At 32.9% G+C, this 13,246-nt stretch overlaps 1 protein-coding gene across 1 annotated transcript; it reads right to left on the bottom strand.

The window, feature by feature from the left end:
• Nucleotides 1-270: 270 nt before the first annotated feature.
• Nucleotides 271-9,364, bottom strand: LOC148600782 (sulfotransferase 1B1-like). The gene is made up of 6 exons (XM_088555225.1): nt 9,287-9,364; nt 8,305-8,474; nt 7,199-7,522; nt 6,809-6,909; nt 3,606-3,774; nt 271-533 (listed from the first exon to the last, which is right to left on the bottom strand). The coding sequence occupies exons 1-6, from the start codon at nt 9,295-9,297 to the stop codon at nt 418-420; spliced, it is 891 nt and encodes a 296-aa protein (XP_088411351.1). The 5' UTR covers nt 9,298-9,364; the 3' UTR covers nt 271-417.
• Between the last annotated feature and the right edge of the window lie 3,882 nt (nt 9,365-13,246).

Here is a 13,246-nt window from a genome sequence, read left to right as displayed (position 1 = left end):
TGCACCTGGTCTATGTTTCCAAGTTTTAGTGGAGTCCAAGTTGCTCATTTACTTTGTTAATTTGTATGTTTTATTTTGGTTGTTTTGTGCTCTTTGTTATGTCTGGTCTTTGTTTTAGGTTACATTCTTTTTTTCTTCCGCTAGAATCTTTGTTCCCTTGATTACTCGTATTGGCGTGCACTTACAGTTTCAGAATTTGTTTTTTTTTTTGCTTTTTTGCTCTCAATTATATATTGTGTATGCAAAGCCTGCACTTGTATGTGACCTGAATATCAATTGTATCATTTTATTAACATACATATCAAGATTGTTTTAGTTTATGAGAATGGTACAATACTGCATATGTCTTTATAATAAACTTAAACAAATATATGAGTTCCATTTTTACAGCTGATTAAAAAGATCCGAATTGTTTTTCTAGGAAATATCATATACGAATTCAACGTTGTATCCTTTCATTTCTTTTTCATATATGGCGTCAAATTCTTCGTTTTGAGCAATTGTAAAATAATTCTTCCAATCGCCTACTTGCCCTAAAATGATAAAAAAACTAATTATTTCTTTGATATCTGTGCTTTCCCTTACCACTTTTATTTCGTCAAGCTGACGATCGTCAAATTTTAGATGGACCATACCTAGACAATCAGAAAAATGTTGCACATGCACTTAGTAAAATTGAAATGTTGTGTTGTTTTAATTCCCTGAGTTTCTAAATGTCCACTCAATCGTATTTCTAGTGATTTACCCGTTAACCACCCAACTGCTGCAAATTACAATGTACAAAGGATTTTCTGGCGAACAAGTAAAAGTGCTCTATATATTGAGGATTTCTCCAATCTTAAATGTGAAAGTTTTACCATCTAAGATGTAAGGCACAACTTCTACACCATGTTTGTATCAAATCTGTGGCATAAAGTTTCCGACATTTTAGTATTGCATCTGGGGCAGATAGCTTCCGATATGTTAGAATCAAATCAGGTGCAGATAATTTTCGACATGTAAGTATCAAATCAAAGATACGTCGCCGGCGCGAGGCCGTGCGATCTGCACAAAGTTATCCAGTATCATCAATCGTACGGGGCGAATCCCTACTGGTCTTGTTCTAATAAACGCGCTCTTTCCCAGAGGGTCGGAGCGTCAGTTTCATGTATTAGCTCTAGAATTACCACAGTTATCCAAGTAGGATTGTACGATATAAAGGAGTACGATGAATAAAAGACAAATAGAAAAAGATATATTTTTGTAACCATGACGTTTTTCGAAAGTCACTTTCATTTTAGAAGTCGGAGTCGTCTAGTAACACTTAACAACGTCTTCAGCCATGATTATCTGAAGAAACATTTGAAGCGGTAGGAGAGGAAATATTTATCTTGTACAATTATTTGAGTACTTTAATGTATTGTGTCTGTAAATATAAAATAGTGCAAATCTGACTTTTTGTTTTTTTTTCACTATTTCCAACGCGCAGATAAATCAAGAATGTTATGGGTATCCATCTTCTGCATCCCATTATACTCATTATATGAATATTGCAGGTATGACTGCATCTGTAGTACGTTACGTATCCTCTTCTCTCTAACCCGATACCACTAAAGATTGTATTATTGCAAATACTTTCCAGCTATACATTATTTGCCAATGTTCACTTTCTAGATTTACTTACGTGGAAGTATCACTCGTTTAATGAAAGCTATTATGAAGGACTCCTGAATCAGGCGTCAGTTTCACAAAAAGTTACTTACACGATCAACTTTACACTTACGACTTTTTGTGAAATCGAGATCTGGGGTATAAGGAACTACGTCTTAAAAGATCTCTTACCAATTTCTTTTTCAGATATCTGTCGTTGGTTAAAAAAAACTCTTTTAAATCATTATGTAATATTTTTGATATTAATTATTCTTTGTGCTGATGTGGCCACTGATTTACCGATTATGACACTTTAGCATGTACATGTTATTTAATCATTAACGATATATGTACGCAGCAATGGAGGAGCTGGTTTTGGGCGCCGTAAAACCTTTATCTTCCAAATATACAGAGGAAGATGTTTACAAAATGCTGGAATTTTTAATCGACAACATATTTGTCCAGTGTGGTGGACGTGTTTTTCAAAACCCGGTCGGCATTCCAATGGGAACAAATTGTGCTCCTTTACTTGCTGACCTATTCGTTCACTCTTATTAGGCTGACTTTATAGCTGATCTGATCAGAAAGAAAGAATATCGTTTGGCTAGAGCCTTCAATCTCAGTTTCCGCGGTATAGATGACGTATTATCTTTAAACAATCCTAATTTCGGGGATTGATACATCGCATCTACCCAAAAGAACTTTAGATAAAGGATACTACAGACACTGTTAAGTCAGCCTCATATATTGACATACACTTAGAGATCGATAGTAAATGAAAACTATTGACCAAACTATACGACAAACGTGATGACTTTTCATTCAGAATTGTCCACTTTCCTTTCATCTGTGGCAACATCCCTTCATCACCGGCGTATGGAGTGTTCGTTCATATCACAACTCATACGTTATGCCAGAGCTTGCCGAAACTACGCAGACTTTCTGTATCGCACTAAAACTCTAACAAATAGGCTTCTTGAACAGGGTTATGTTGCTACAAGATTAAAGTCATCACTATAGAAGTTTTATGGTCGTCATCATGAACTCGTGGATCGTTATGGTGTATCCATCTACACCATGAAAACTGATTTATTCAACGGGTCATAGTTTTCCTTTCCTCATTGGTCTACCCCGGACTTGACTTTTTATGAGCAACTCGGCGGGTGTTTCTAGAAAAGCGTAGGACGGTTATCCTACCGGTGCACCTAGTCCATGCTCCCAGTTTTTAGTGGAGTCCGAGTTGCTCATTTGCTTTTTTTACTTTGTATGTATGATTTTAGTTACTTTATGTTCTTCGTTGTGTATTTCTGTTTTCCATGTCTGGTCTTTGTCCCTGGATTACATTCTTTTGATTACAGCTATAATCTTGGTTCCCTTGATTACTCTTTTTAACCCATTATTTCGTACGTAATGCCTGTACCAAGTCAGGACCATTGCGGTACAAACTACCCCGGTGATTTAGTATGATGATTATGGATCGGATTCGTGTTCGGCAATTGTGTTGTTACACTTATTTATATAGCTTATTTGGCATAGTGGTCTAGAGGCTTTGACTTAGTACAAACGGTGCTGCCAAATATGTCTGAGAAGAGAAGGGTTTCGAATCCCGCTGCCGGAGTAACCAAATTTTCATCGCAAATTTGCAGCCTGCCATCGCCTTCAGAGTTTGGATGCAGCTTACACTTGTATATATATATACATATATATATTCTTACATCAATATGCTTTTGATGCTTTCAGTATATGCTATGTACTTACATAGTAATGCACATGCAAGTAAGATGGTAGAATTCCCACATCCCAAAAGCCTTCTCATATGTATTATATACTTAGTGGGGCTGTATTTGTACACCGTTGCAGATCATTTTATGTCTTTTATGTAAACAATCACTGAAAATTTTTATGTGGAGCTTTGTATGTATATATGAAAATTAGCTGAATGTGGTGGATTTTCATACTGTTACAACGCAACTCACCTTTACGAAACAGGATCGATTTTCCATCTTTTGCTAAAGCGACAGTCGCGTCAACTTTGACATGCCTTAGTTTATCAAATACCACCTTTTCGGCAACTTCCTTCACGAAATCATCATCAGCGGGTACATCGAGAAACTCTGCTAGTTTTTTTATTTCCTTTTGTGGAGTCTGAATATATATTGTAAAAAGTCTATTTTTCGATTTTTGAGGAATTTAACGGTACAAGACAAATAGTATTTAAAGGTTTTAATACAAATACAGCTTTCAAATCATGCAATCATTGTTCAAATATCATATATAACTATTCGACCTTAAGTTAAAGACAAGCCTTGTATTGCATATAGAAATCGCGTAGATATGCGTTTAAAATCTGAACAGTAATAAAGTCATCCGAAAAGCACTAGGTACTCTTGAAAGAAATTAATTAAAAATTTATTCGAAATAACTTGGAAATTGTAAAAGTCATTCAAATGAACTGAAAATGACATATTAAGCAGTTAGTTTGGTCGTTTCATGAGTTCTTAGGATAAATTATATTAGATTTGTAAATGGTGTGTATGTAACAATCCAGATGATTTTGTTCCATCAAAATGATTTTTGTAGATGGATAAAATGATTTTTGTAGATCAATAAAATGATTCTGATCTCAGATATCGTCTTGGTTTCAGATATTCTTTAAGGTCCTTTAAAACATATTGATAAAAGAAAGAACTTTGTTGAATGTACAATGAATCATAATTTTGGTAACAAAAGAAATTGTCTCTATCCGATGGCTATTATTGTTAACTGAATAAATAAAGGTTATTTTGAAATCAAATTGCTTGAAATGTCATTTTGTATCTGGTGACGTTTTAGAAATAAAATATCTAAGTGTGTGTACTGGCTTAGAATAATAAAAGATCTCACTTTGTGAAATGCCATATCGAACTATATGCAGAAGCTTATAGCAAATATCAAACTGAAAGTACCAGCATAGACAAATAAAATATCAAACTGAAAGTACCAGCATAGACAAATAAAATATCTTACTGTATTAACCAACAACAATAAAATCTGTAATCGTGTGTACACATTTACAGAAATCAAATATCTAATAGTTTGGACGAGCGCAGAAAAATAAAATGTTTAATTGTGATACCAGCTTTTAGATAAAAACATAACTTTGTGTACAAACTCATAGAAATAAAATATCGAATTGCGTATCAATTAAGAAATTAAAATGTATTTTTTTTATACCAGCTCCGACATACAATATCGCACTGTTTGTACCAGCCTAGAGAAATACAATATCTTACAGTATATAGCAGCTGAGAATAGAGAACAAAATTTAAAAGTTTGTACCAGCTTAGAAAAAACTAATTGCTTACGTTAAAATACGGGCAAAATGAAATATCTGTGCATACCGGCTTAGAAAAAAAATCTAATTGTGTGTACCAACTTTGAGAAATTGTAATCAAATATTTTCTTATAGTTTTAGAAAAAGTGTATGTCAGCTCAATCAGATAACAATGTCTAACAGTATGGGACAGCTTAATGAAATAAGGGAAATAAAATATCGTAAAGTATGTACCAACTAAGGGAAATGAAATATCGTAAAGTATGTACCAGCTAAGGGAAATGAAATATCGTAAAGTATGTACCAGCTAAGGGAAATAAAAAAAAATATATTATGTACCAGATAAAAGAATCTAAATATATGAAAAAATGTACCAATTTTAAATAATAAAATGTAATCATGTTCAAGTTTAGAGAAATAAGATGTATGTGTGTACTATGTAGAAAATATCCTACTGTATGTATCAGCTAAGAGGAATAAATAACTAAAAGTTGGGCCAACTTAATGAAGTTAAATATCTAATTGTGAATACCAGTAAAATATTTAATATGAAATGAAATACATATATATGACAGTATGTACCAGCTTAGAAAAAAAATATCTGCGTGTACCAACTAAGTAAAATGAAAATAACTGTGTGTACCATCTTATTAAACAGTATGTTCACGCTTTAATACTTAAAATAATCTGACAGCATCAGTTTAGAGAAATAACATATCTGGGTGTATCAGCTTAGAAAAAAAAACTAAAAATACTAACCAACTTTAAGAAATAAAATATTAAACTATATGCATCAGTTTAGAAAAAAATTAATTATTAATAACTATATGTACAAGGTAAGAGAAATAAAATACCTTAAACAATGCCCCAGCTTAAAGAATAAAAAAATCGTAAAAAATGAACATCGTACTAGCTTAGAGTTAGCATGTAATGAAAAATGTACCAGCTTAATGAATTTACATATCTTATAAATTGCACCAACTGAGACAAAACATGTAATTGTGTACAAGTTTAGAGGAGCTATCTGAATTTAACACTTATAATATCTAAGAGTTTGTATCGGTCAAAAATAAATATATAAATAACTGTATGTACCAGCTTAGACAAATATCAGAATGTACCAGATTTGACAGTATATATCAATTTAAAAGAATAATTTTCCGTTGTAAAGCAGCTTAGAATACAATCTAAAAGTTACCAGTTTAGAAAATTAAAATATATAACTGTGTGTACCAGATTGGAGATATGAAATATTTGACTTTATGTAATAGATAAGAGAAATGACATGATATTAATCCATGAACAAACTTAATATATATATATATATATATAATTGTTTACACCAGTTTAGAGCCAAGGAGCCTGAATAGCTCACCTGGATAATGATTTGCCTTTCAAGGGCAAAAAACTCAGACGAGGAGTCTTCCAAAAATTTTGAAGACTTATCATAAGGATCATTTCATTATTGAAAGATTCTTTCTATTTTCAAGATAATTTCTGAAAACTGTGAAAAACGTCTTACAAAGTGTCGTCACACAACTTTGATCCCTGCAGACTTTTGTAGACCTTATCGTAAGTATCAGTTCAACAATTGAAAGAATTCGGCTAAACCTAACGATTTTGGAGATATACTTTGGAGAAAAACTTCTGGCTGACCCTTTTGTTTTTTTTGTCAGTCCCAGCTGTCATGTTTTTAGACACATCAAAATTCCCCATATATAATCTTTGCAGAATACCCTAAAGACTATTCCTACAATGTTTGGTTCTTGTTGGTCCATATTTAACTATAAGTACCAGCTTAAATAAATAAGATATTTCTAACCGAGTGTTTCAGATTAAAGAAATAAGATATCTAACTATATTTACCAGCTTAAGTCCTTCAAATGTTACACCATGGATATTTTTAGTTGTCTTCATGGCGTCAAGATATTGTCGAGTGTACTCCCACCATCCACCATACAGCTTGTCTTGTGAGGAAACAAGTTAAAATAAATGGTTTAGAACTATTTAGATTGAAAACAATTCTAAAGTTTTTAAACTTTTACTTTTACATCTATCTTTATATGCAGCATTTGAATTGGTAATAGCATTATATTGCAGTATTGAACTAAGGAGTAATATGTCCAACTAAATTTACATCAATTGAAATTTACAACAAATAAAGTACTTTATGGTGAATCAAACCAAATTTATTTAGGGTATTTGCGGCTTAAATATAACTTAAAATTTAAGATTTGAATGGAAAAACTTCTTCACCATTTACTATGTGCTCTTCAAAGTAATGATTCCACGAAAAATCAGCGGGAAATCCTCGAAGACGACTCGTAAAGCAATACTGTGACACATGTCGATCTTTCGGATTTCTGTTGAGATAAATGATTTTGGATCCAAGATCTTTATGTTTCTGAGGCAGAAAGTTGTATGGGAAATGAGAATGGACAATTCTAACTTTCTTCTCGTTTTCCAGAGAGGTTAAATCAGTTGTGAAATCTAAGTGGACGTTTAAAGTGGCATCTCGACTGTTATATTCAGTTGTATGGTCTACCAGCATACAGACGATTTCATGCAACCAGTGTGTTCCTTTTATAAGAAAAAAACATCCATATAAAACCACTCATTAAGTTTCATTTGACCTTTCCCCCAGAAAAAAATATGATTTATTTAATTACAAATTTATTTCGAGTTCACATAATTAATTGCATCATTAAAATAAATGGTAAATGAAATATCAAATATCGTGTTCGAATAAGGACAATCCCGAGACGTGAAAATCTAGAAAAAAGTCATAACGTGAAAACCAAGCAAAACATGAACCATATACACATATAGAATTAAAAACTAAAGAGCAAACAATTAAGCCCAATCACTTCTAATATGAATTCCTACAAAAAACGTTCGGCTGACATCAATTGATCCGGAAGTGCCGGAAGTTTGAGCATAAGTTGCTCTACTAACGATATCTGTATCATTTCAACAAGTAGAATTAGGTAAGAATCAAAAGTCTGTAAATGAATTAATAAACGGCAAATTTATATGAGTTTTGTTATAAATACCATTTGGATTTGAAATTTATGTACCGTTAGGACGCTTGCTTTTTCGTGGGCGTAAGACCGTTAAAAATATCAAATCGATTGCGTGGGCGCAGAAATGAACACTTTGAATATTATTATAGCTTTGTACCTCATGATTTGTACACTTGCAAGCATATCTTAAACATTAGAAAAAACATTATATCGTATATAAATATATTTTCCTGTGGTATAAAAACATTTTTACTTCAACATCAGAACCACTATGGTCACATGTAGACAAAAGATAAAAAATAAGGATATATCCTTAAAATATTCATATCTAATATTAACCTGATTTTGGGGAGGTACAAAGTAGTATGTCACCTTCTCTCGATTCAAAGTTTTTAACTCGGTTTAGTTGTTCCTCTGCATCATTTTTAAAACAGGGATATGATGGCCAATCCCATCCTCTACAATGAGTCCAAGGGAAAATTGTCATCTCAAGATCGCTCTCAGGATTTCTAAATTTATAGTAAAATTACAATTTTCATTTGTTTGTTTGCTTGTTTATTTGTTTGTTTGTTTGTTGGGGTTTAACGTCTGAGCAGCAATATTTCAGCAATATTCAGACGATGAACATGAAATTGGTGATAAAATGAACATGAAATGATGATGAAATGAAAAAGGGATGGGACACAAGGATAATAGGGTTGACAAATTTTGATTGCCACTGGAAATAGGGAAAGGTGGGTAGGGTCGGGCAATTTAGCCTCCTGTGGCGAAGCCCTATGGTTCCTACTCCGGGAGAATACCACACTAGGGTTCTTTAACGTGCGAGGAACGTGGCATCTTTTCCAACACGGTGCACCACTGTGGTTTGCGGTCAGGTTTTCCGTATTATAGCCTGACAACCCCAGCATGTAACACGCCAGGGGTACCCCATTCCACCACCTGAGGCGCTCATCCCAGTTGCTCTGTTGGCAGAGCGCCCAAGCCCCCCGCTAGGGTTCTGAGCACTATTTAGTCGCCTTTTACGACAAGCTTTTAACACCCGGACCTGCATGGGGCTACAATTTTCATAAAAATGGAGGAATTTCCTCTGAACATCTTTAACTTGTTCCTGTTAAAACGCCTCTTTCAATCATCACCGATTTAAATTTGTGTATAGTACATAATATACATTTACCTGTGCATCGTTTAACCGAAAAAATAAACAAAAAAACGTTGCGATATTTCTTTGTATAAAACATTAACATTTACAAATGAATTAAAAGAAGGTTAACGTGTATCTATAAAATTGAAAGACATTTCTAAACAAAATGAAGTACTTTACCTTGCTGACATGGTGGTATGAAGGCCGACTGTAAACTAAGTGAAGTATTAACGTAATGGGATACCTTATAAATACAACTTCCCACAGAAATCATGCAGATAGTGCAAGGAGCATACGTTTATTTTTAATTTTCAAAATAGCTTCAATGCATCCATTGTAGACAAATACTTAGTTGATAAAAAAAGAAGGTTCGGAAAATTGAAGAAAATGATTAAAGTAAGGACGGGGTACCATCACCGTACCTATTCTTTTGACACCCGGACCTGCACGGGGCAAGAGACAAATGACAATGATAAATGAGTACATAATGATCAGGGGTTAAAAATATAAAACGTGGTGATTTTGAAGTTTCAAAATCAAACAATTTGTTTAGTTTATTACAAATGTTGCAGCAACATAGGACACCTGACAACATATTGAGATCATTGAAAGAAGTGGCTCAAATGTCTGGTTAGAATTTTCACCTGCATCTAACTTCGTGCGAAATTACTGAAGTTGCACATAAATAATACTTTTTGACGTCTTATATTCACGCCAATGTTGTAACAGCTCGAAAATCATTTTTATGTCTGGATTAAATCATCTATTTAACAAAAAAAAAAATTGCCGAAAAGTCTTTTTACTGCCTAGGCTACAAGTTTCCGTAAGTAGCAGGACCGGACACTGGTAAAATTTAACTTTATCGTCGGATAGTTGACTCTAGATACAACACTTTCTACTTATAAACTTTTTCTATATTTGCATGATTATCAGGTGAGCCTGTACTAAAGTATATTATTGACTCAAGTATGTATCGCATACTTGTAGGATATATTTAAATTGTCTTTAAAGATGTCAGATAAGCAACTTAAAATATCCGTATCTTTATCTTTTGTTTCTTAATACATCCAACGACTTTTCAAAAGTAAGTTAGATTCATTGTAACATAATAATCATACCATAAATAACATATACATAAATAGTTCGTTCACCTCAAGAAATATTTTGCAGTTCAGAACATAAAGTTCAAGTACTACATACCGTAGAGATGATTCGCCAACAATCAATTCTTTGGCTATATATGTTATTTTTACATAATGGTAATCATTTCTGTATTTCAAAAAGATCTAGCTTCGTGCAGGTCCGGGTGTCAAAAGAATAGGCTTGCAGCAGCGCTAAGCTTGTCGTAAAAGGCGACTAAATAGTGCTCAGGAACCTAGCCGGGGGGCTAAGTGCTCTGCCCACAGAGCAACTGGAATTTGTGCCCCAGCCGGTGGAATGTATTTTTGTTACTTTGTATTATGATTTTAGTTGCTTTATGTTCTTTGTTGTGTATGTATGTTTTCGATGACTGGTCGTTGTCCCTGGATTAATTCTTTTGATCAATTTATGTAATTTTCATTACAAAGTTCAACTACAGAATGACATACATACAATGGTTATATATGGGATCTTAATAAGAAATGAAATTCATATAATCGGTAGTTAACATGCAATAAATACACCCTGTCGGAGTTTTTAAAGACTGCCAAAATATACTTAATGCTTTGAGAGCTGAAAATGGGGCAAAATTATTATTGTTTTACAATATTTCAGATTTTAACTTCGCCAACGGGATCGCTCACACAAAATATATAAACCTAGATTAACCTTTTGACAACCCTAGCACTCCAATAATCACAAAGTATACATGTTCTCAACAACTAAGTTTCCTTTCCACTAATAGTAATGCTAATATTTCTGATATCAGAAGCGTTCTATCAAACAGGTATTTTGCTAAATATATAGTTTACTTAGTACCTTATAAATATCACTCTAAGTAACTTGTGACGTTTGTTTTCTCTGCAAAGGTATCCTTAGTTATTCGTTAGAATAACATATATGTAAACAAAATCTTTGTTTTGTTTTATTTGTCTTTTGTTTACCAATAATTTTTATTTTATTGTAACACTTTTGAATGCACAACGTGTCACCATTTGAGCAAAATGTAATTTTTTTCTTACATCTTTTTACAAATAATAAAACCAAACAAAACATCCTTAGTATACCTTAATGCAAAATTAAACGACTGAAGTGAATCACAATATACAGTTAATTGTTTGGTAACTTACAACTTCGACATTAAATGAGATCCTGCTTATCATGTTTCATTGAATAGTTTTTAACACGAGACCTAACTTCAGGACACTCGCCTGAAAGCCACGCTTGACATAGGGAGTAGATGTTAACTAAAATATTTGTTTTAGTAGGTCATCATGATTTAATCATTAAAACCCTATGACATTTTTAGAAGAGTGTCCTTATCTTCAATGTTGTTCTAAATGAAATAAACCATAACAAATTAAGAGTCTGATATACTATCGACCAAAATCAAGTTGGTCTCTGCATATGTTATTTCTCTAAAATAGAAAAATAGAAAGGATTACAATAATAGTGAACATCAATGAAATATATCCCATCAGCTAAATTCTTAAAACCCATTAAATTTGTAGTGCTTTCTTAATAAATACCTATGAATTATCACCCTTTGAAATATTATTCTATATAGCGATTTTTTCGAATTAAAGATTTAAGCCTGAAGAGGATTACATCTGACAAGGGGAAAAACACAATGATTAATGCGTATTATTCAAAGGCTCTCCCTCCTCAAGAATGTGAACTGTTGATGTTACATGGGTTATCGTCCCTACACATTATGCATTATGAGTTAAAGATTTGCAAAAGCAAAAGTGCCAAAAAATAAGAAAAACGTCTTGATGGAATGTTAACAAAAGATTCAAAAACATACAATAAGACGGATTAAATTCCTATCATGTGCACCACCAATACGAATTTTATATGTAATGGTTCTTAGCATTGTAGTAAAAGAGCTTATAAAAATTATTTAACACATTCAAATATCTTTATAATTGTTTGGTAAAATTAATTTCATTGTGCATTTTGCACTTGTGTGCCTTACTGATGAAATTAAGACATAGACAAAACAGAGATGAGTTAGGAGTGGGGATAATTTTTTTGGTAAGTAACATCTGATATAAAACGCACAAGAAAAGATTGACGTGCACCCGCAAAAAGTTTTTTTTTTCAATAAATCCACTGTTTTTCAGAAAGGTAATGTTACTTTGGGGGGGGAGTAATCAAGGGAACCACGATTATAGCAGTAATCAAGAGAATGTAATCTAGGGATAAAGACGTATTTCTAGAAACACCCGTCGAGTTGCTCATAAAAAAGTCAAATCCGTGGTATACAAAAGAGGAAAGGAAAACTATGACACGTGGATCATATATTATTAGTATATCTGTGATATGCAAGCAAATTGGTGAATATATACACTTACTGACACTTTAAGGTGAATAAATCGTTTAATACTGTATATGTGGAAAGCATGCTTGCTTTATAATTCAATCTGTTGTTAGTTGGTTCAAAAATATAAGGACAAAATATTTTTTTACCAATACTCCTTAAAAAATGTCCATATCAAATACCAAATGTGATTTCTGATTTTTGAATGGCTATAATCTGATTGTTGTTCCTTCGTTATAAAACCATTACAAAAAAAGGAGAATAATTCTGTTATTCTAAAGAATTGTTCATTCATCAGCTCTCGTGATAATTGCCTTCTAAATGTTAAGACTCTGCAATCCTTTTCACAAAAAATCTGAAGATAATTAAGATTTCAACTTACGACCATATTAAGAGAAATCTTAAGTCATTTTCACAAACCTTATCGTAAGATTTATTTTAAACTAATGAGTGTTCTTAAGTTTTTGTCTTAAGCTAAATCTTACGACAGCTCTTTCTATAAATAATGCATAGCAACCTAGTTTCATTTTCGGTTAACCTGCGCAATTTGACTTCCGGTTGATATGTGTCCAAAATGGCAAAGTTAGCGTACAAGAAGAATCGGTTGTTTTCACTCATACAGGCCAACGTTCTGGGATCTTACCACTACAAATGATTTTTTTCGTCTTTCGCGGCTG

This window comes from Perna viridis, chromosome 12 (assembly GCF_037379345.1).
Source record: "Perna viridis isolate PV_CMFRI_1.1 ecotype Kerala chromosome 12, ASM3737934v1, whole genome shotgun sequence".
Taxonomy (NCBI): domain Eukaryota; kingdom Metazoa; phylum Mollusca; class Bivalvia; order Mytilida; family Mytilidae; genus Perna; species Perna viridis.
The sequence above is the reverse complement of the archived record's forward strand: the minus strand, read 5'-3'. Positions and strand labels throughout refer to the sequence as shown.